We start from the raw sequence: 23,817 nt of genomic DNA, 5'->3' as shown, positions 1-23,817 counted from the left end.
TTCTCCTGTTCCCTGGATGCTGCCTGACCTGCTGCGCTTTTCCAGCAACACATTTTCAGCTCTTGATCTCCAGCATCTGCAGACCTCACTTTCTCCTGGAACTGAGGTGACTGACCTCCAGCTACCACAACCATTTTCTTAGAGTCATGCCTGACTTATATCAACAGAAGAGTTTACGTGCTGATACCCATGATTCAAGTATGCCATGGTTCCTTTGCCAAATTTGATGAAATGCAGACTTGATGTGATTGGCTGTCACTCATCTCTGGAATTCAGCTCTTTTGATCAAACATGGACAAAGGCTGAATTTATGTCAAGAGCAGTGATTTTGATGGAACCCAAACTGGATGTCATTGAGTGGTGTATTGCTGAGCAGTTGCTACTTGATAGCGTTGTTGAAAACACCTGCCATCACTTTTACTGATGATCAGGCAGTAATTAGCCATTTTGGATTTGTCCTGCTCTTTGTGCCCATGTAAGTCCTTTGGCATCTACCTGACAATGTGGAAAATTGCAGTGTTGTGACTGTATTTGCCTTAGCCAAACTGTTCCAGTACAATGTTCTGGAGCACAATTTTTCTGTACTGTTGCTGGAATATGGTGAAGGCACATAGTCTTTGCAATATCCAACCATTTCAGTACACAAACCAACAGCCACACTCAGACGACAACTCACCAGAACGAAGGACCCGATACCCAGCATGAGCAAAACTAATGTAGTGTACAAAATCCCAAGCAAGGACTGCACAAAACACTATATAGGACAAACAGGAAGACCGCTAACGATCCGAATCCACGAACATCAACTAGCCACGAAACGACATGACCAGCTATCCCTGGTAGCCACAAACGTAGACGACAAGCAACATGAATTTGACTGGTACAACACTACCATTATTCGGCGAACAGAACCACAGCAACGAGCACCCGAGCTACAAATCTTCTCACAAACTTTGATTTCCTTATGTCACTTGGGAGTGAATTGAATTGGTTGAAGATGTAATGCTGCGGACCACTGAGATGGATCATCCACTGGCACTTTTGCTGAAGATTGTTGTGAATGCTTCGGCCTTGTCTTTTGCATTGATTGTTGGGCTTTTCCGTCATTGAGAATGGTGGTATTTGTGGAGCCGCCTCCAGTGAGTTGTTGAACTGTCTACCACTGGATGTGGCAGGACTGCAGACTTTAAATCTGGCCTGTTGGTTTGGAATCACTTAGCTCTGTCTATTACTTGCTTATGTTTGTTGCTAAATCTTTATTCTAAAAAATGTTTATTTGTTTTCTTTTTGTCCCCCATGATTTTAGGAATCCAATTTCGGTGCTAAAGGTCATTTGTACTGTCCTGGATCTGGAGAGAAAAGGCACTAAAGATGAAATTGTGTCAAAAATTCTGAATTTCCTCATGAAACCCAAAGCATCTGGCAAGGTTGAGATTTTGAAATCGAATTCTATTTATGTATGCTTGTGTAAAAGTCAGCCTGAGACTTTTGGTCATAAGTTTTCATTTACCTCGTGTAAACGTTTACCCTAATTTTTCAGAGATCAAACTGCATTTATAAACAATCAGATTGTCAGTACAGAAAAAAGATCTTCAGCCTATTGCTTCAACACCAGTCAAAAGCAAACACCTAACTATTCCAATCTGATTTCCCAGTACTTGCCTCACTGCCTTGTTTGCCTTGGCATTGCTGGTACTCTGTCTTTGCCACTTTCTTTTTTTGACAGAGAGTTCCAAAGTCTGACTACCCTCTGGGTGAAACATCTTTTCCACACATCTCCAAATCTTCTGTCCCTTGAATCAACGCTCCCGGTCATTGATCCCTTTATCAAGGGGAAATTTTTGTTTCCTATAAACCCTGTGTATATTTCTCAATTTTATACATCTTGACCACATCATCTTTTCAATCTCATCTGCTCTGAGAAAAAACTACTCCAGTCTATCAAATCTCTTATCATAATTGAAATATTGCCCATGTGCATCCTAGTGGATCTTCTCCAGTGCTCTAACTTGCTTCCTAATAAGTGGATTCTACGCTTAATACTTTTTTAGCTGTGGCCTAACCAATATTTTATATAGTTCCCTGTTCTTAAACATCTGTGCATAAACTAATAAAGGTAAGTATCCCATATGCTGCCTTAACCATTTTCTCTACCTGCTGTCATACCTTAAGGGACTGGTGTACATGCACACCAAGGTCCATTTAATCCTTGATACTTCCCAGGACCCACTTATTCATCATGTAATCCCTTGCCTTATTTTCCTGCCCAAGACTATCACCTTTCATTTATCCAGATTGAATCTCATTTACCTGTCTATATCCTCATGTAGTGTAAGGCTAACTCCATTATTTACTATGCTGTTTACCACACCACCACTTCTTGTATTGCCTGCGAACTTGCTGATCACCTCTCTTACATTTGAACATTTAATAAAGATTATATAAACCACGAAGAGAAAGGGCTTCCTGTAGGACCCTAATGGAAACTGACCATGTCACAAAAAGGTCCCTCAACCATCCTGTTGCACTGGATCCCATGGGCTATTAATTTTACTATCAGTCTCCCATGTGGGATTTATCAAAAGCCTTGCTGAAGTCCAAATAAATTACAGCAAAAACATTGTCTTCATCTACACATTGGATACCTCTTTGGAAAATAAAATCAGTTTGGTCAGACATGACCTCCCCTTAGCGAAACGATGCTGACTGTTCTTGATTCATCCCTGCCTCTCCAAATGCAGAAAAAGTTTATCCCACAAAACTGTTTCCAATAGTTTTTCCATCACCAAGGTTAGCCTGACTAACAAATAATAACAGGTCAAGTTACAGATGCAACCAGGAAGCTTTAATTTTTACACCAATTCTAGCCAGTTGACAAACCTAACTGGTGCCAAATGATAAATCAAATATAACAGCTCAATTTAAAACTGAAGTTATAGCAGTCACTGGGAAAACTTATTATTGTAAAGTGACCCGTGAGCTTGTTTTCACGAGAATGGTGAAATATATCCAATAAGTAGAAAAGCTTTGGAATAAATTCACCAGCATAACAAAAGTGAGCAAGTGGCCTTAGCTGGAGAAAAAATCAGCAGAACAATTTAATAAGCATTGGCAATATTATCACCAGTGGGACCATCTGACTTGATGTCCCCCAAGAAGCAAAGAAAGATGAATTCAGAATTTAATGCAGATGGTGCACAGGATTCACGAACAGGCATGATTTAAAATAGACAGTGAAATCTTTGATTCCTGACTATCACTTGATAAAGTCAAGTTCCACTGTTTCTTCATCAAACATCAAGTGAAGAATACATATGGTTGAAATACTAATCAAGTTCCACATGCTAGCAAAATAGTCTGCTGAGATTGGTGGAACAAACCATCCTTTTTTAAAAAAAAACACAAGAGTGTGTTCAGTGATTCCATCTTATGGAAGGTGGCACAAATTACAACCAACTGATATTGAAGAGTAAAACTCTCCCAACAAAAATTTCAGAAAGATGTTGTCATCAACCTTTTTATAAGAAGCTGGACAGATGAATGCAGTTTCAAGAAATGAATCAAAGTGGTCTGGAATTATAAATTTTTATTAAATTTATTTTCAGATTCTGTTTTGCTGATAGCTTTAACCCATTTTCCTGATTCCTAGGAGAATCATAGACTGCAGCATCTATGTCCCTCCATTGCAGCTTCAGATGTCTTGGAGGCTATTATCTGAGCACACCAAACGTTTTTTCAGTCGCAAGTACCATTTTTAAATAGTTGTTGATCGTAGCTCTTCAGAGGAGATGTTAATCAAGGTTCTGTCTGCTTGTTCAGTTTGTTGGGAGTGGATGGCACTTTCAGAGAGCAGGTAGTTTTTTTTTTGATATCCTATTCAACATTCCTTTTCTAAATTTCAATTTCTTCCTCCATGTGAACCACTAAAAACTGTTCAGATTAACTGATGGTGAATCTCATTTTGCAGAATCGCTTGGACTAGGCTTCCTGCTTTGGCGCATTTGGAAAATTGTGCCAGAACATACTTGAAATGAAGCCATTTTAAATTAGTGTCAAATTTCTGCTCAAAACATTTGCATAACTAAATGAAAACTCCTCTGTGAGCTGGTTCATTTAGGCAGTCTTCCAGAACTACACTATTTTACTCTTCAATACAAATGAATGTATTTTTAAAAGATCCCCATGGCTCACTTCAATTTTTCATAGTTACATAGTCTTTAAAAATGAAAACACCAGCTCCTAAACTGGGTTTTATAATCTTGTATGCAACATGGTTCTGTGTCCTGAGAAGTTTATAATGTTCATAACGTGCCATTTATTGTAGCTAATTCAGATAATAAAATTGCTCACACTGTGCGTGTGAGCAAACTATTGAAGCACCTGCACCTTTTGAGGTATGATTTTGATAAATCTCTTCATAAATTAATCCTTCATAAATTAATATTTATTCATGTATATATTTTTCAGTCATTACCAAAGCCTAAAAAAAAACGTCAAAAGGGTGGAAAGAAAGACCATAGCAGCTCTGGGTCCAAGAAAAAATCCAAGGCTGCAACCTCAGAAGAAATTCTCACAGATGAGTCCAGCAGTGAAGAGGAAAAGAAAAAGGAAAAATATTCTGATGAAAGTGATGCAGAGGAAGAAGTGGAGGTTTGTGTTTGTCTTCGACACAGTGGGTACTAATTGCTTATAGACGAGTCAACTATCTGCAGAGCAGATAGATTCTACAATAAAAAGCTAAACTGATCTTTTAAGCTAGATGCTACTTAGTTTAAAAGTGATTAAATTGCTCTCTCTCTCTAACTTAGAGCGCATGTTTGTAACAATCATTTGTAATTCTTTCTAGCTTTCGATGGTTAATACAATTTAGCTTTCTTTTCACCATACCATCAATCCTTTCTCTCATTACATTATTTTAATTGTCTTGAACTGATTCATGCTTTCTCTGACTAGGCTATTCCAATCTCCTAATTCTGTTACTCTTTTTGATTCTTATCACCTGTCTCATATGAGCTGCTCACTATTTGCTGATGAAAATTGTCAACTTTGTGTAAATTTGAGAACTTTAGTAGAATTTCTATCTTTTTTTAAAGAAAGTGGAACCAACGCAACATGTTCAAATTTTCCTCAAGATTCCTTGGTCTTTTACACTATTACAGTGGCTATGCTGAAAGCTGTGACCTGTCTTTTTGCTCACCGCTCTGATGAAGAGTCATATCAGACTCGAAATGTTAACTCTGTTTCCCACTCCACTGATGCTGCCAGACCTGCTGGGTTTCCCTATTTCATTTTTATCCCTGGCCAGTCTTCATCATAACATTGTTGCAACCAGTCACTTTGGTACCAAATATTTTCACTTGAAATGATTGTTTGTTTTCGTTAGCACTCAGTCTAACCAGAAGGCTGTGATTTGATATTAGGGTGCCTAAGGCATATCAGATATTTTTTCTGACAGAATGAGAAGTCCTCATGCTGTTTCAGTGACTTGAAGTGGTTGATTAGAGGATGAAGATTTATTTGGTAACATTATCTATTTGAATATGCAAGTTTATTTAGTTTCCACTGTTTAAATCTTGGATCATAATGCACTATTCCATTTAATATGTCAGTTAGTTCTTCCTTTTGCTACTTAACCAAATTATTTTCCACTCATCTCATACTGAATTCTGGCTGCAACTTGTGTTTAGGTTCTTCTGAATCCTGTTACATTTCCTTTCATTTTACCTATCTTTTTTTCCTTTTCAAAAAAAAAATCACCTGAGGAGTTAAAGGTGCTGCTGGCAGGCCAGCAACTATTTCCCATCCCAAGTTGCCTTTGAGAAAGTGGTGGTGAGCTGCCCCCATGAACTGCTGCAATGCATGCTCTGTAGATTGATCCACGATGGCTTTTGGCAGGGAATTCCAGAATTTTGACCCAGCAACAGTGGAGGAACAGTGATATTTTTCCAAGTTCAGGTGGTGAGTAGATTGGAGGGAACCTTTGCTGGTGGCGGTGTTCCCATTATTATCTTGACCTTCTGGATGGAAATGGTTGAGAGTTTGTAAGGATATTTTGATTTTCTGCAGTGTATCTTGTACATAATACACACTGCTACTACTGAACGTTGATGGTGGAAGGAGTGGCTGCATATGGATTTGGTGCCACATTGGATAGATGCCAGCATTACAACTGTACTTCTCTCAGAGAGGCAAGTTCTGGAGCATAAGTCTTCAGTACAGAGTTGTTATGATGTTATCAGGGCTCATAACCTTTGTAGTATCCAGTGCCGCCTCCTGTTTCTCTATCATATGGAGTGAATTGAAGTGGTTGAAGACTGGTATCTGTGGTGTTTGGGACCACTGGAGGAGGTCGTGGTGGATTGTCACCTGCACTACTGGCTGAAGATTGTGTGAATGTTTCAAACTTGCCTTTTGCACTAATGTGACTCTTTCATTTGAGGATGGAGATATTTGAGGAGCTTCCTCCCCCAGTGATTTATTTTAATTGTTCATGATTAGTTGTGGCAGGACAGGAGAGCTTAGATCCGATCCATTGTTTATGGGATTGCTTTGCTCCTTCTGCACTTAATCTCACCAGGTTGACACTTCATTATTACGTATGCCTTGAAGTGTAGTGCTGGAAAAGCACAGTAGGTCAGGCAGCATCCTAGGAGCAGGAAAATCGACGTTTCAGCCAAAAGCTCTTCATCAGGAATTAGATATGTCTGGTGCAGCTACTGGCAGGCTGTCCTACATTCTCCATTGAACCATTGATTGTAGTGATTAAGTGGGGGATATGCCAGGCGATGAGGTTGCAAATAGTGCTGGAGTATTATTTTACTGCTATGGATGGCCCACAGCGTCTCGTTGATTTCTTGTCTTTGTTTGCTAGATCTGTTTTGATCTCATTTAGCACCGTGATGGTGCCACACAACACTGAGGTTATTCTCAACGTAAAGGTGGAACTTTGTCTCCACAAGGACTGTGTGGTGATCACTTTCAGCAATAGTGTCATGGACAGATGTATCTGCAGTCACAGATTGAAAAGGATGAGGTTGTGTTTTTCCCTCAATTGGTTTCTACACCACCAGCCGGATACTCTGTCTAGCATCTGTGTTTTAGGACCTGGCCAGCTGAGTCAGTAGTGCTGCTGCTGAGCCACTCTTGGTGCTGGACATTGAAATAAGTATGCTTTGCCCGCTTGCCACCTCCAAATGTTGCTCAACATGGAGGCATGGTGGTACACAGTAATTAGCAGGTTTTTTTTGCCCATGCTTAACCTTAAGCTACGAGGACTCCCAGGGCAGCTCCTTTCCACGATAATGCAATCTCCTGGATGTAGTCTACCTCGTTTGGATGCTAGTCATGTCAGGATAATGTTCTGACTACTTTTATGTTTCTGACTGGTGCAGTTAATAATTTTCGGGTAAGTGCCAGTTAAAGATCTGTTTCATTTTCAAGTTGCTCAAAGCTCTTGATAATTGAATCAAAACACAATTAAAAATAATTAAGTTAAAATCTTCTTAGCTCAATGTAGTATTGTTAGAAAACATTGTAAAGCTCTAGAATACAAACACAACAGAGTGAACCACGACTAGCACTGAGAAATAAAGAAAAAATAGAAAATCTGTTTTCTTTTCTCTTCCAGCCACCTAAGAAAGCATCTAAAAAAGAGAAATCAACATCAAAAGCTGTTCCTAAAGGCAAGAAAGGACAAAATACTAAAGCAACAAATGTGAAAAAAGCTGACAGCAGCACTGCAAAGAAAACTCCAGCTCCTGCCAAGAAGGGTAGGTACATAATTATCCAATGCTGTGACTGTAGCAAACAATACATTAATGACCAGAGGGTACTGTAATTCTGGGATGTTGGTTGAGGGGAAAAAAACTGTTTCCTGGAAAAAAGGTCTTCATTGTTTAAGATATGTTCTTTTAAATCACTCCAGGGTTACTGAGGCATAGCTTGCAGCTTCTAAAACCAAAGCAACAATCTCCATTTTCCTAATGTCAACTCTTGTCTTTCTTGCTTCCCTCTTCATCTTTCCCACCACCTTTTCTCTTCCACCCGCTGCCTGTCTCACCTCTCCTGACCCAAATACGAGAGAGGAAGGCAACCGTCTTGTGGTTTCTTTTAAAACTGAAAATCTGAATGCATACAAATAGCTTACTGTACCAGAATGTTTTAGCAAATATTTTTATTGACCGTGGTGTTCTCATTAAAGTGAAAAGGGATTTATTTTGTAAACAATGGACATTCTGTTCTGCATCAATATTGCATCAGTTTTATGTAGGTTAAGGTATGGGATGAAACTTGTATGGGATCTCATTCCCTTGCCTGATTTTTAACCGAGTCGTCTCCTATATATGAGTGAATTTGCCACAATTCTTCTCTCTCTCTCCTTTTGACTTAAATTCAGTTGCTGAGCATTATTGATTCGTAACTGGCAGGAAGAAACTGCACTGTCCTTCATGCCGCGCTGAAATTTGAATCCAGATCTCGTAAATAAAAGAATAGTATTCAACAGTTCCCGTTTAATGTAATTTTGTTCCCTAGACATGGGCAGTGGCGTTAAAAAGGTGGCTTCGATTGGGAGGCTAGCTGAGAGTAAGTAAATCTTTTTAAATATCATCTTACATGCAGACCAAAATTATGTGGGGAGAATTTTTTTGTTAAAAATTAGTGTAGGAGAAAGGTGCTATAAAACATTTCGTGGAGTTCTCCTGTTAAAAAGTTTTAAAAATAAAGGCAGATCTAGGATATCATTGTATACATCAAACTGAAACTCTTCCTGAGATAAAGAATAAATAATACTGGGAAAACTTAACTCGTTAACCAATATCCTTTCTAATTAACATCCATTTAATTTTGAAACTGTCAATGGTATAGATGTACTGAGCCAAGTAGCCCCCCTCCATATGCCATAGACTTCTTGATTCTGTGATTTGGTTTAAACTTTAATGTTTACCAGTAACCAGGATCTTCACTAACAGAGTGATTGTAACCTTCCATTGAGATACCTTGTCAAAATTTAAGTTAATGTATGGTGTCACATCACTTTGGAATTTGCCACAAGTTATCTTGTCACCCCGGTCATAAGAAACTAGTCCTCTTGTAGGTTTAATCTTGTCTGTTTCCATTTTGACACATTAACAATTGTTTATTGCAATCAGGTGATTAGTATTCTTGTTTATAGCCTGACATAAGAGAGATTCTGTCATGATGTCTCTCCTACCTAATATGTCGATCAGACATAAGGCCATCACTGATCACTTCCTTGTTTCATTCATCATTTTTTCCCACTTCCACATCTCAATCTTAGTTGAGAGGTAAGAGTGACTGGTCTTTTAATAGCAAGGCAGCATTTGACCGTGTGTCATCAATAGGCCAGTAAAATTGAAGTCACTGACAATTAACAAAAATCTCTTCATTGGTTAGAGCCAAAGAACTCTGCTGTAGAAGTTCCTTAGTGTAGAGTCCTGGCTCAGCCACCTTCAGCTATTTCATCAGTGACCTTCCAGCTCTCCAGTGAGAAGTAAACAGTACCATTTGTGACTCCTCGGGTACTGAAGAATTCAATGTCCGTAAACAGTAACATTTTGCCTAGTACTTATCAGCCCAAGTCAATGTAACTTGTCATTTATATGCTGTGAATGACCATCAACCCTTGATATTTGGCTGGATCAGGATCAGTTTAGCTGAATAAATACTGTGGCTATAAAAAGCAAATCAAAGACTAGGAATTCTGCCAGTAACTTGTTGCCTCATCTCTAGTATCTCTTTATTCAACTATGGAATGTGGGTATCACTGACTAGACCAGCATTAATGGCCCTCCACTAATTGTCCAGAGGGCAGTTAATAGTCAACCACATTGCTGGGGTCTGGAGTCACATGTAGGCCATACCACGTAAAGATGGCAGATTTCCTTCTCTAAAGGGCATTAATGAACCAGAAGGGTTGTTCACCATCTACACGACACAGGTCAAAAGTGTTACAGAATACTTCTACTTATCTGGATATTGCAGCTCCAACAACACTTGAAGTTTGACACCAACCAGCACAAAACAGCTTGATTGGCACAGTCCACTACCTTCAATATACCTTCTCTCCACCAGTGATGCAAAGTGGCAGCAACATGTTTTCATTCGCAAGATGCATTATGTCAACTTTTCAAGTATCCTTCTCAATTCTGGAACACCCCTCCTAACAGCACTATGGGTGTCCCTATGTCTTTGGACTGCTGTGGGTGAAGGTGACCCCACCTTGAGGACAAATGAAATATTACCAAATGCTGACTTTGGATGTGATGTAATATTTCATGTCATTTTTTTTAATCCACCCAGTCAGACTGCTTTCAAATTTGCAAACATTCCTGCAGCTGCTGATTTACACAACCATACTCTGTCCATCTCCTTTTCATCTTCTCTCCCAAATGTCATCTCTATATTTTCCATGAGATCCTCCACCGTCTCCTGTTTCCTCTGCCCTATTTCCACAACTCTTCCTGGTCCCCTTGTTAGCTGATGTTGCTTGTATCATCTTAAATCTGCTGTCATCACCTCTGCCCTCTGCTAGTTAGCCCTTCACCCCATTTTTCTTGCAAACTGTCACACCAATTCCAACTTACCTTTCTTTTTATCCAAAGTGATGTCCAAAGGCATGTTTCCTCCCTAAATCAGTGACCATCTTCCCCAGCTCTCCATGTATTAATTACCCCAATCAGACGTCCCCTCCTGGCACAGTACCTGAAATTCTGTTTCTCCAAGGTGAGAGAATACCTTTCTGGTTCCTCTTGACTTTTCACATTTGACCATACCATTCATCAAGTGTGTCTACTGTTATTACCTGGCTGGAATTTTTCTTGCCTGTTTATTCTTGATCTAATTGTATTGAGTATCATTTGCAATAACTTTTCTGATCGTTCAGGAACTGATATCTTTTGTGCCCCTTCTATTCCTTATCCAAATGCTGCCCTTTGGCAGTATGATCTGAAATCAAAATGTATCAACTGATAACAGCCAGTTCTATCGTCTCTCCACTAAATTCAGACTGCTAACTCAAACGTCCAATACTAATTGAGCTGAAATTGAATATAATCTAAATATTGGAAAGACTAAAATCATTGGTTTTGGTTTCTGTTGCAAGCACTATTCTCTAACCAACTCTATTTCCCTCGAACAGTGAGTGGAAACCTTCAGTTTGTAACTTTGTCAGAATTGATCTGAGCTTCTGAATGCAAATTTGCACCATTATTAAATCCAAGTATTTCCATTTCCTTAACACCTGCCCTTGTCTTTGTCTCCACCTATCTGCTGAAACCCTGATTCGTGACTTTGGTGCTTTTAGTTTTAAGTATTCCAACAGTACTGGCTGGTCTTTCATATTCTGACCTACATGAATTTGAGGTCATCCACAACACTCTCTCACCTATGCACTATTACCCGCCCCAAGTTCTATTCTGTGTGTGTGCTGTTCTGTACAGCTGCTGGTCAAGTCACATCTTATTTGAAAACTATGTTTCTGCAATGGTTTCACTGTCCCTATTTCTAGTTTCTTCCAAACCCACGACTTTAATACGTATTCATTTAATTCTGGCACTTAAGTATCATTTGTTGTTTCACCGTTGACCATATTGACTCCAAACTCTGAAATTCTTTTGTTTCCTCTAAAGCCATCTCTAAATCGACCTCTTGTTTTTATTGCCTAATGTGTTTGTTTTTGTGTGGTTGGGCACTATGGTTTGTTTGTAAAGCTTCTGTGAAGCGCCATGGGACATTAAAGGTGCTCTATAAATAGGTTGTTGTGAATTTTGCTGAAAAATGAAGTATCTGCTTTCTTCCTCTTGGTGAAAAGGTGACTTTAAAACTTGAAATAATATTTTTTTGAAATCTTAAGGTGATGTGATGTCAATGATTTATGGTGTTGAATATACTGTAATTCCTTTGGAAAATCATTCTTAACAGTTGATCAATGTTTTTTGGATGTCGTGCTCTCCAGTTATTATTGTGAATTCTTGAATTAACTATTGTGCTGTTACAATTTGAAAACTATTAGTGACTGATATTTCTCCTCTTAGCATAGGCTGGAAAAGAATGTATTAATCTATGACTGTCCATAGATGTAAGCCACAATATGCAAACAAACAGGTCAATTCAGAAACAAGAGAACTGTTAGTGAATTGATCTGATTTTTTTTTCCCAATGGTAAGCTAAGCAGTGGCATTGCAAGTCTCACTTACAACTGTTTAATGTGCAATTCCACAAAATTAAAATGGAGGCAAGAAACCAATACAAGAAAGATAAAAGTACGAAAATGATTTTAATTGAGGCTATTCTTGTGTCCTCTTGGAATGTTCCTACTTACAGAATCCAGATGGTAGGAATCTGTCCTTATAACTCGTGCTAGCATACATGATTATCATCCTTTTTTTTTTACACTTGGAATGATTTTGACTTGGTCATAACTTAAATTGGTTGAATTTTCACTTTAAAAGTACTACCGTTTTCCATGTTTATCAACTGTGATCTCTTTTATATCTTGTGTACCATTTTCTTTTCCAACCTTATCCACTACTTGATCTTTCTGAAAAGCCAAGCTAAATCGAGCAATGTCAGCTGGTATGTATTTGAAGTGTAACAAAAATTGTCTAAAATAGTGTACAATTGCATTCAGTATCCTGTTTATTTTGCAATATTTGCATCTTGTTATTTGTTTCCCAGAAAGTGAATCTGAAGATAGTTCAGATGATGAACCTCTGATTAAGAAACTTAAAAAACCACCTACAGATGAGGAATTGAAGGAAACTGTCATGAAATTGCTGGTTGATGCAAACTTGGAAGAAGTCACAATGAAACAAATCTGCAAAAAGGTGAATGATGAAGAATTTATTATGTATGTTTTCTTTAAACTTGATTGGAATCTGACGCAATAGTTCTTTTGTATAAACAAGCTCAGTACTGAAGAGAACTTGGGCTTTTAGACTATTTAAATGACTGACTATTTGAAATATTAACAGCAATAGTCAATTATCAAATTTTGGTCATGGTGAAATTATATTTAAAACTAGCTGCAATTTCCCGATCACTGCACATTTAAACATGGAAATGCAAATATTACTGTCAGGTGATTTGTTTCTCCCATCCCCACCCCCAATTGCCATGTTGAAATCTGTGTAGGTGAAATCTCCTAAATTTCTTGATTTTGTATGAATTGGTCTTACTGCAAAAACTCTTCGGGCAGGGGCAAGTTGCAACTTGTTGAATGAGCTGTGGCCAAGTTTTTTAACTGGTGTAAAGTTTATTTGATATTTCATCTCTTTTCCCCCCCCTTTTTTTATTTTTGTCCCATGAATATTATGATCTTTATAGTGCCTTTTACCTGGTTCTTTGCTTGATGATATTACAGTTGCTGGATCTCTTCAAGGTGACAGTGGAATGAAATAGTCAGATGGTAAAATCTACAGTATAAAGGTTATTAGGTCCATAGACTATGTTTCAAGGTTAGTTGAGATTGTAATCATTTTTCCACTAACTGTAAAGTTCAGTACACCCAGAGAGAATTAGTCAAGAATTAAAAGAAGCTAGATTTTGTTTTGCAGTACCTTTTTTTAATGGAAAGACTACAAGAAATAGAATATGAATAATGAATCAGACATATGTAAGTTTTTTTTTTAGTCACTAAGAAATCATAACACATACCTAGTTGTGCAAAGTAAGTAATAACTCCTGCAAGATTTAGTCTGGTGGTAGCTTTACAGATAACATTAAATGGCATTTAGTCGTACTGGCTTTAATTGAATAAAATTGATTTGAAAAAAATATTTTTACATTGTACTATATGTGGTATGATTGAACCTACTGTGTGTTGATACAACATAGCGTGATTTTTAAAACAAGTCTTATATCATGGAATGTTTAGCATAAATGGTTGAACTCCTTCCATTCTCACTGCTTTTAGTATATTTGATATCTAACCGATTTGTAGGCATTTCCATTGTGTTCAATTCTTGTGACTCTCCAGTTCTAAACAATCTCTATATACAAAATCATTCTCTAATATGATGCATGCAAGGGAACCTATAGAGTAAAAGATATAGATTTTCTGCATTTGATATATTGAGTGTGTCATGAATTTAGAATTCATTTCTGTTGTATTGAATATGAGTTTGGGAGGTCTTGCTAAGGCTGTACAGGACATTGGTTAGGTCACTTGTGGAATATTGTATGCAATTCTGGTCTCCCTGCTCAAAGAAGGATGTTGTGAAACTTGAAAGGATGCTGTCTGGGTTGGAGGGTTTGAGCTATAGGGAAAGACTGAATATTGCTGGAGCTGTTTTTTTTTCCTGGAGAATTGGAGACTGAGGGGTGACCTTAGAGGTTAATACAATAATGGAAAGGTAGATAGACTAAGGTTTTTTTCACCTGGAGTTGGGGAGTCCAAACTTAGACTGCATACATTTAAGGTGAGGGGGAATGGTATAACGGGACAATTTTTTCATGTAGAAGTTTGTTTGTGTATGAAATGAGCTACCAGAGGAAGTGGTGTAGGCTTTTAAGTACTTTTAAAAGGATAGGTATATGAATAGGAAGGATCTAGAGGGATAAGGGCCAAATGATGGCAAATGGGACTAGATTTATTTAAGAGATCTCGTCGGCATGGACAAGTTAGATCGAAGGGTCTGTTTCTGCTGTACAACTCTATATGGCTCTATCTTGAACCATTTCAGAAATGCACATTTGCATTCCTAGTCAGTTTTTACACCTGCCCTTCAGCCCAACAAGTCCATGTTGACCCTACGAAGAGTAACCCACCCAGACCCATCCCCAACCTTATTTGCCTAATGCACCTAACCTACACATCTTTTGGATTAGTGTTAGAAGTGGTGAAACAGCATGTTTTCTAGATTATTTTCTAAAGTAGAAAGGTCAAAGGCAAGACTTTAAATGTTTGGCCACTGAACTATGACTCACAAGACCTTATCTTAACCTTACTTGTGATAAAGTTAGAAACTCCTTTCTTCTCTCAATTTTCACTTGAGATAGTGTACCCTGTTGTTAATAACTATGGGATGCTGTATGACCAAACTTGAATTGCTTTCTGGTAATTGTAGGTTTTACAGCTTTTTTTTTCTCTTGAATAAGAAACTGGATTAATTATAATTGAAAGTAACTTGACATGGAAGCATAGTCAGTTCTTGCTTGTGTGCTGTTTGTTTCATAGTTCATGTTTCTGAAGACAAATTCATATCCTCATGTATGCTCACTTGTTGAAGTAGGGTACTGTGGATTAAAGTGAATGGGGTAGATAATCTCTCAAATTTGCAATGAGCTCAGTTCAGTTATTCATTGATCATTTGTGTATAGACATCTTTTATACTTTTAAATATTCTGAATGGCATCTTTGACCCTTGTAGTTTTAATAGACATTTTTGTTTTCAACATTGTTATTTTTAATGTACTATTCTTTAGCATTTAGTGAATTTTCTTTTTTATTTAGGTCTTTGCCAGCTATCCAGATTATGACCTGTCTGACAAAAAAGATTTTGTCAAGAATACTGTGAAAGAGGTATGTGCTTAGTTCTCCAAATCTAGTATCTATTTATAAATCAGTGATTTAATGATGCATTGATGTGAAAATTTGCAAATTCCAGTTAATGAGTTTGAAAGGAAATAAACCTACATGACCAGAAGGATTTAGAAGGTTTGGGGAGTGATGCTGACAGGATTGATAGGCCAAAAATGACACTAACTCTATAATTGCCTGATGTCAGGCTAAAGGCGAGGAACAATTTTTAATGTAATTTGGGATAAATTTTAGTGTTATAGCATAATGTAAGAAAATACTTGGGTAAAAATGATATTTATTGCAAGTCTAATATTTGACTACACAGTGTACATGAGAAGTCCCATTTATAAATCAGATCAATATACCTCATTTTGCTTGTTGCCATAAGATGTAAGATCAGAAGTAGACCATTGAGTCCATCGAGTCTGCTCTGTAATTCAGTGAGCTTGTGTGATCGGAACATTGTCAATATCCAAATTCTTTTTTTTCCCCATTTTAATGATTTAAAAGTCTGCCTATTTCAACCTTGAACATACTTAATGACCCAGACTCGACCACCCTCTGCAGCAAAAACTTTCACAGATTCACAACCCTCAGGAAAAATTCCTTCTCATCTCTCTCAAATGTGTCACCCCTTATTCTGAGATTGCTAGACTCTCCTGCATGGGAAAAGAGCACTTCTGCAACAACCCTGTCAAATTCCCTAGAACTCTTGTATGCCTCAATTAGGTCACCTCTTTCTTGTATATTCAAATGAGTACAGACCCAGTCTAGTCAACCTCTGTTAAAGCAATCCCTCCATTACTGGTATCAGGCTAGTGAAGCTTGTCTAGACTGGGCCAAAGAACTTTAGATAATGGACCTGCAGCTATTCACCATATTCCAGCAGTGATCTGGTTAGCACATTGTGTGGTTTTATCAAAAGCTATCTACTTCTGTGCTCCTTTCCCTTTGAAGGTGACCATTTCATTTGCCTTTCCTATTAAATGCTAAACCTAGATGCTAGGTTTGATTCATGGATTGTGGCTCCTAAATCCCATTTTGTAGTTTTCTGCAGTCTTTCTCTATTTAAATGATAGTACTCTATTCTGCCTGGCAAAGTGCATAACCTCACACATTGTATTACATCTGCTATAATTTTGTCTCCTCACTTAGCCTATCTATATACGTGTGCCGACTGTCAGCCACAAACCTAGCTACTGTACGTTCATTTTCCTCATCCAAGTCACCTAATGTATAGTAATGAAGTGACTGCACCAGGGATCATTGTGGTGTAATTACTATTAATTATGAAAATCCACCCCTTATCCAAACTGCCTTCTATTAGACAGCTAAAGTGATGTGAGAATGACAGCCTTTAACAGTAAGACCTCATTTGACCAAGTATGGCATCAAGGAATTCTAGTAAAAACAAAATGGGGGCAAACTCTGCTCGCACAGAGGAAGAGGGTTGTGGCTGTTTTGCTGTCCATTTTGATATTAACTTTTCCAATTCCCTGGCTTGCTACTAATCTTTACCACGTTGAAATAACTGATAATCTGATGACTATCCTTAATTGCACTGGTTAATTATCATTTACTTAGCCCCTTCCTAGAATCCTCCTTTCTCACTGAAATATGCCTTCATTGTGATTCATTAACATTTTTATGTTAACATAACGGGTGGCATGGTGGCTAAGTGGTTAGCATTACAGCCTCTCAGCACCAGGGAACCACGTTCGATTCCAGAGTCTGGCGCCTGTCTGGGTGGAGTTTGCACATTCTCCCTGTGTCTGTGTGGGTTTCCTCCACGTGCTCTGATTTTTTTTTCCTCCACAGTCCAAAGATGTGCAGGGCAAGTAGATTGGCCATGCTAAACTGCTCAGTGTGCAGAGGGAAATGGGTCTGGGTGGGTTACTTTTCGGAGGGTTGGTGTGGACTTGTTGGGCTGAAGGGCCTGTTCCCATATTATGGGGAATCTAATTTTTCTTAAATGTCTGCCAGTGTTCCTCAACCACCTTTTTCAACTACACTCTTCACTAACACTGATCCTCACATTAGCTACTGGAATAATTTTCAGAAGCATGATTTAAACTTAATAGTAATGCCCATCACAAGTAGAGAATAGCTGAGAAGAATTGCCTTCCTCCTAGTTTAAATTGCCTTAGAGGCATTCCTGCACATCATCACATTGCAGAGTGAAACAATCACTCTGATCTGTAAACTAGTGCAACAAGTAGGAGTTGCAGTCTTTGAAAAAGCTGAAAGCAAGCAAGACTCTGCAGTGATGATTATAACTTGAGTAGAGGTCTGTTCCTGCTTTAAGGCATTGAGGGAATGGTTTCCATTGTGCATTCCACAATTTTTTTTAAAAGCATATTGATAAGCATCTCATTCAGTTTTTATTTTTTCAGTTGATTTCGTGATGAAACTTCTCCTAGTTCAAAGAAACCAGAGTGTTAAGGCGGCTCCATTACCATGTTCCCATGGATTGTGAAATGGGATTGTTAAACACCAGCAGAAGTGAGAAGAGAATGTATTTCTTTGCAAGCCAGTGAGATTTATATAGGTTGTCTCATCCTAATGTAAATTGAACATCTTTCAACCAATTGCTATAGATCTGACTTTTAAGACTTGAGTTTTATGTTACTTTACTAGCTTTTTTAAATGTTTGAAAGTGTACATTTGAATCTAGAGCTGTGAATAAAATTACTTAGAACATTCATTACTTAGGTGTTAGGCATGTCTCATTTTTCACCAGCTAGAGTCCAACTAATTGAATTGAAAAATATTTTAGCCTGTTCTGTAGCTTTAAGTTGCCACATTTTTTTGCATGTGCTCTGTTCAATTTAATTTTTAATCTTTGTTTTTGTATTTAAAATGTCTTCAGTGTAAGGCCATGGTTTTAATCTTGTCAGGGGAAATTTTATTGCAGATGCAGTATGTATACTTCTGTAAGCTAAGTTCTTATTGTAGAACTTATTGAAGATTCTGTTGAACAATTTCTATCCTAATTTCCCTAGAGTAAATAAAACTTTGTACACATGAAAAGGTAGTTCATGTTTTAATTTTACTTGAGCACCTTTTTGATTAACAACTTGAATGATCAAAGTTATTAATGCTTTACAGAAAGTAATCTTTCTAATGGAAAAAGTAGAACTTTCATCTTGCTGCAAGGCCATTTAAAATGATGAGAAACAAATACTCAAAACATAAATTAAGTTGTATTAATGATTAAATGTTATCACAGTACAAGAATACTCCTCCTCCTGATGGTATTTTTGTTCAGTCTACTCTGGTTAGTCAATTGTGCTTAAAACCCAATCATTGAATTAAACAATCTCAACAAATAAAATTTTAGTATTGAAACTGAGACCAGATGTTGTACCTTTCATCTACCAAAAGGACATATTCTGCTACATAATGATATGCAATGACATTCAGACCTAGATGCAGAAATAACAGTACAACATCGAATGTAACTATTACTTAATTGGTATTCCCAGGAGATTGGTATCTTGAGTATTACTAATCCCAGATTTAAAGTGGTCCTGAAAAACTCAATGCCAGATAGTAAACATTTTTTTGGTACTGATGCAACTGGCTTGAATTTTGCAACAAGTTAAATAGCAAGTAGGCTGAGGCAGTTACATTGGTGAATTAGTATTGTTTCAGTCTAGTGTAATTGACCAGTGGAATTGGAGGACAGCTGTTAAAATACCTGAGTTTTTTTTTAGTGATGGAGTTTTTAAAATGATGTTTGTCACTATATTGAGACTAATTTAGTCCACTTGCTTTGTGAATAAAACTACCCTATTGATCTTGCATAACTCATGTTCAACAGCATTTGACTCTACACTATTACTCATTTGGTTGCACAGACAGGTGATCTGAACATTAACTAAATATTTACATCAAATTATATACAGGATTTAAGTTACAGGTCTAGAAAATCCTGTACTTTACCATATATAAAATCAAAGATACAGGAGCTTTAACCTTGTTCAAGTAGGATTATTATCCTTGCATTTGTCATTCTATACACTTTACAAAAATAATTAGCCCAGATTAACTGAGTAGAAAAGGCAGTGTCAGACTTACTGCACAATCACCAGGTTTTATTAATGAAAGAAAGAAACTAGTCATTTATCATTCCAAACTGTTCTGTCTCAATTTGAGTTTTTCAAATAGGGAGGGAAACGAGATATTTTACCTAATTTTGACATTGTGACTTGGTCCAGAGTCTGTGATGCATTACACTGCTGCTCAGCATTTCCAAAGCAAGAGGATTTACCCCATCTGGGTAAGTTGGTGCTTTAAGAATTAAAAGCCTTACTGGAAAAACCAAGTTTAAAAATCACAATACCAGGTTATAGTCCAACAGGTTTATTTGGAAGCACTAGCTTTTGGAGTGTTGCTCCTTTATCAGGTGGGTGTCCTGATGAAGTAGCACGCCCAAATAAACCTGTTGGACTATAACCTGGTAGTGATTTTTTTTTAAAAACTCTGCACACTCCAGTCCAACACGGGCATGTCTAAGTCATGGGAGAAACCAGCTTTAGTTTACATTTTATCTTAAAATAGTATTCTGCATTTTTGTCAGGTCACAAATCTTTAACTGCTGGAATTCAGACAATACAAACATTGAATGCTTCCTTAACTAACTCTCCCTGGTCAGCTTCTGTGGCAGCTATTTTAACATGTTAGAATCAAAAATGCTAATTGTACAAAACAAACTGCACAGTTCAAACCCTGTGAAGTAGCTAGTGACGCTCAAGTGTGACCTCTTGTTAATATTGTGAGCTTTGCTCAGTAACTTTATTAAATAAATTTAATGTGAAGGCAGCTTTGCCCACACCATTTATAAATGGAACTGGAGTATTGCAATGGTATAGTTTTCCATGTCTTCATGTGAAGCTTTGCCACTTATTTGCTGACAGTTTGAAAGTGATATTCATTTTGCACTTTCAAACACCAGTTTTGCCAAGAATTTCAGTGATCTTTAAAACTTGACCTGTATAATAATCAGCAATAATTTGTTTAGAAATGTAGACTCTCTATGTACATTTTCTTCTTGTACCTTAAGTTATAAATTACAAAGTCATCTTTTACAATGTAGCAATTTTACTCGCTTCTCTGACTCCACTCAGGTAGGCCCCAGTAACAGTTTGCGGAAAGTGTCGATTAGTTGCCTGTGTAAAAAGAAATATTTTTAAACAGTGAAATAAACTAAAATGTTGAGTATTACTTGTTAAATAACTTGGTTTTGCTATTATATGCAGCTGGTCAAACCAAAAGCCTCATTATTTTAAAAGCTAAAAGCAATGTTCCAAATTGGAACTGCAAACCAGACCCATCCAAGGAAGATGTAATAGTTAGGTTTCCTTCATTCATTCCTTTTGTTTCAAATCAAAGTTTTGTACAAGTGTCAAGTGCTGACAGCAATGCCTTATGCTAAACAAATTTCTAGTATTTTGAAAGGTAAGTTTTTAGGAAGCTATTTTTGGTCATGATTCATAGGTCTTGATTTTCATGGTTTTGCTGTTAAGACCATGCTTGTCATTGTACAAATTGAAGCATACAAGAATTTATTTAACAGCATTTAAACTATGTCTTTCAAGTAAGTCAATTTACTGTTAGATATGAAAACAAATGAAAAATCAAATATGCCAGTCTGATTACAATGGTGAGTGTGACCAATACAGTCCCAGTTGAGAAATTGCTGTGATCTGTATAATGTTTGGCACATCTATGCTCAATGGGAAATTCAGAACTGACCTACACTCTCCTAAGCTCAGTGACTACACTTCCAACTCCGTGCCATGCAAACTTCTACACTAAAAAAAAATTCACTCTGTGCCTTGTGTGTAGTGTTAGAATGGTATTTAAAATGCATGTAGTCCTGAATGGTGAGTGATTCAATAACTAACTTGAGGATCCCACAAAATAACCTAATATGCACCCTGTCAAGGACAACTAGAGACAGGCAATAAATACTGGCCAGCTCTCAAATGAATTAAATTTTTAAAAAATCCAAATTTGGATAAAATAATCTGAGATCCAGAGGTAGTGATAAGGATGTTCACCGACATCAAGACAGCATTTAATCAAGTGTTCAACAATTTGAGTGATAACTGGCAGAAAGGAAGTTGGCTGTAGTCATGGACCCCAATCACCTCAGCTCTTTACTGCACAAATTCTCCTGTATTAGCTCAAAGATTATTGAAGCAGTTGAAAATGGTTAAGGTCAAATGGAAATTTTCATGAATAATTACAGTATTGAGTATCATTCATGACAACTTGAGCTGACAAATCAACTATCACTTCGATCAACACAAAAGCTGACTACTACCCTGTTACATTCACCTAGCTCGACCAGCCCCAAGACCATAAGAGCAGTATTAAAATTAATTGTGAATGCAGAGACAGTTTAAAACAGCATGCCAATCAAAACTAATTGCTCATAAAAGAAAATTTCTTAAACACCACTGAATACAAACATTAGAAAATAACCATGACAACACTGGAATAAATTGTAAAATTAAATCATATTAGCCAAGAGCAAACCCTTTGATTTTGTATCATAGTTAATTCAGAAAATTTCCAACCATTTTGCAAGCAAAGCTGGTTGTCTTGTACAAATTTTAGTGAAAATAGTGCAGAATCATACCATTACTGCAGGGAGTCAAAACAATGAGTCAGATTTGTGTGGACAAACTAATTTACATTCAATACTTAGGTCAACTTAATTGTAAGAGGTACAAGGCATAAATTAATTTATGCATTTATTACCAGCCAAGGAGCAATTTGCACATCATAAATGCCATAAGTCCATAGACCACAATTTTTTAAATTTAGCATTTAGCTAACCTTAAGTTTAAAAACTGAGTACTTCACAGTCATGTGTAAGTAGTCATACAGAGGATTTGGAAGTTGCTACGTAAATGCATTGTGTTCCTTAAAATTAGTAATCCCTTCACTACTACTTCAGAAAAGAAAATTATTTTTAGAAGTGTACAAATAATTGGCAGTTGAATTTTGAATGACAAGCTTACCTCCCCAGCAAAAAACACTTTTCCTTGTATATCTTCAGCGATTATATCATAGGCCTCACCACTTCCCCCTGCCTTTATAAAGCTGTAAGCCATCTGTGCCCATGGGTCCTTGCTCCAGTGTGTAACAAAATATCTGATTGGATCTGGGACTTCCTGTAATGATATTTAATGTCTAGGGTTTTAATATGTTGAGAGACTCAAATGCTCAAAACAAAGTACTGAAGTACCTTTTTATGTAGTTCCTGCATTAATAAATTAAGAATTTACTTGTCATTAAAAGAATTGAATGCAAGTTAATGAAGCTTTTTGTTAATTAGTAAATGAAGACCAGTAACACAACACGTAACATAGCAGTCCAAGGTTTGGCTGTAGACATTCAACTGCATTAATGAGTTTTTACACCAGATAGCTGAATGAAATATGAGCAAGTTGACAAATGTTACTTTCAGAATAGTTATCAGATTGGTAAACATAACTCATTCCAATAGTCTGAATTAGACTTCAGAACACAGGTTTGGTAATATAGTCCTGATGTGATCAACTGACTCTCAGAACTAATTTATTTCATCAAAATGCATCATTTGTCATCAGCGAGTTTGTTTTTGTAATTTGAGCCCAAAATCAAATTATACAAAAGAAAAAACAGGTTTAAATTACACTTAAAATTCAAACGTGTCTTTACATGAATGTGTTAGACGATGGAACCACTCCTATGAATCACCTAAGATCATTTTATCATGTTAAAAGGAGCTACTTAATGTGCAAGTTATTCTCAAGTCACTTTGATGAATTTTTAAAAATCAACCTGTCCAGTTGTCACAAAGTTAAAAATCACACAATATCAGGTTATAGTCCAACAGGTTTTATTGGAAGCAGTTGTTTTTGGAGCGCTGCTCCTTCATCAGATTTTTAACTTTGTGCACCCCAGTCTAACACCGGCATCTCCAAATCATGTCCAGTTGTGTTGTGACACACCTTTTGAGCAGGTCAGACTTGAATACAGGCCTTCTAGCTCAGAGGAAGGAACACTACCATTGCAACACAAGAGCCCATTATCTTATTTTAAAGAGCTAAAAGAGCAGGTTAGTATCGAGGAATCTGGCAATGGATAATTCACCTAACTCTTCAACGTCCATAAAGACAAAAATCAAGTGTGAAGGGAATATTTGTCTGGATGAGTGCAAGATGCTCAACACGACTAGAGAAGGTGCAAACTTGACCCACTCTTGGGAAATAAGGCAG

General features: G+C 37.2%; 2 protein-coding genes across 10 annotated transcripts in view; one reads left to right on the top strand and one right to left on the bottom strand.

Annotated features, from left to right (window-relative positions):
• dek (DEK proto-oncogene) overlaps nucleotides 1-18,571 on the top strand; it is a 35,372-nt gene extending 16,801 nt beyond the window's left edge. For 2 of the 4 annotated variants that reach the window (XM_043719150.1, XM_043719149.1), the window contains exons 6-13: nucleotides 1,307-1,427; nucleotides 4,468-4,650; nucleotides 7,628-7,769; nucleotides 8,533-8,583; nucleotides 12,568-12,594; nucleotides 12,697-12,845; nucleotides 15,473-15,541; nucleotides 17,935-18,571. In XM_043719150.1, the coding sequence (XP_043575085.1) occupies nucleotides 1,307-1,427; nucleotides 4,468-4,650; nucleotides 7,628-7,769; nucleotides 8,533-8,583; nucleotides 12,568-12,594; nucleotides 12,697-12,845; nucleotides 15,473-15,541; nucleotides 17,935-17,946 (754 nt within the window). In that variant the 3' untranslated portion in view covers nucleotides 17,947-18,571. Of the gene's footprint in view, nucleotides 1-1,306; nucleotides 1,428-4,467; nucleotides 4,651-7,627; nucleotides 7,770-8,532; nucleotides 8,584-12,567; nucleotides 12,595-12,696; nucleotides 12,846-15,472; nucleotides 15,569-17,934 lie in introns of those variants that run through there. The other 2 variants (XM_043719151.1, XM_043719152.1) reach the window with 2 other exon arrangements.
• A 1-nt stretch (nucleotide 18,572) lies between these two features.
• The window catches only part of LOC122564370 (lysine-specific histone demethylase 1B), a 107,614-nt gene continuing 102,369 nt past the window's right edge, over nucleotides 18,573-23,817 (bottom strand). For all 6 annotated transcript variants that reach the window (XM_043719147.1, XM_043719148.1, XM_043719142.1 and 3 more), the window contains 2 exons: nucleotides 22,576-22,728; nucleotides 18,573-20,712 (listed from right to left, as the gene is read on the bottom strand). In XM_043719147.1, coding sequence (XP_043575082.1) covers nucleotides 20,629-20,712; nucleotides 22,576-22,728 — 237 coding nt within the window. In that variant the 3' untranslated portion in view covers nucleotides 18,573-20,628. The remainder of the gene's footprint in view (nucleotides 20,713-22,575; nucleotides 22,729-23,817) is intronic.

The sequence above is a fragment of the Chiloscyllium plagiosum genome, chromosome 29 (genome assembly GCF_004010195.1).
Source record: "Chiloscyllium plagiosum isolate BGI_BamShark_2017 chromosome 29, ASM401019v2, whole genome shotgun sequence".
Lineage (NCBI taxonomy): Eukaryota > Metazoa > Chordata > Chondrichthyes > Orectolobiformes > Hemiscylliidae > Chiloscyllium > Chiloscyllium plagiosum.
This window is presented reverse-complemented; position numbering and strand designations above follow the sequence as displayed.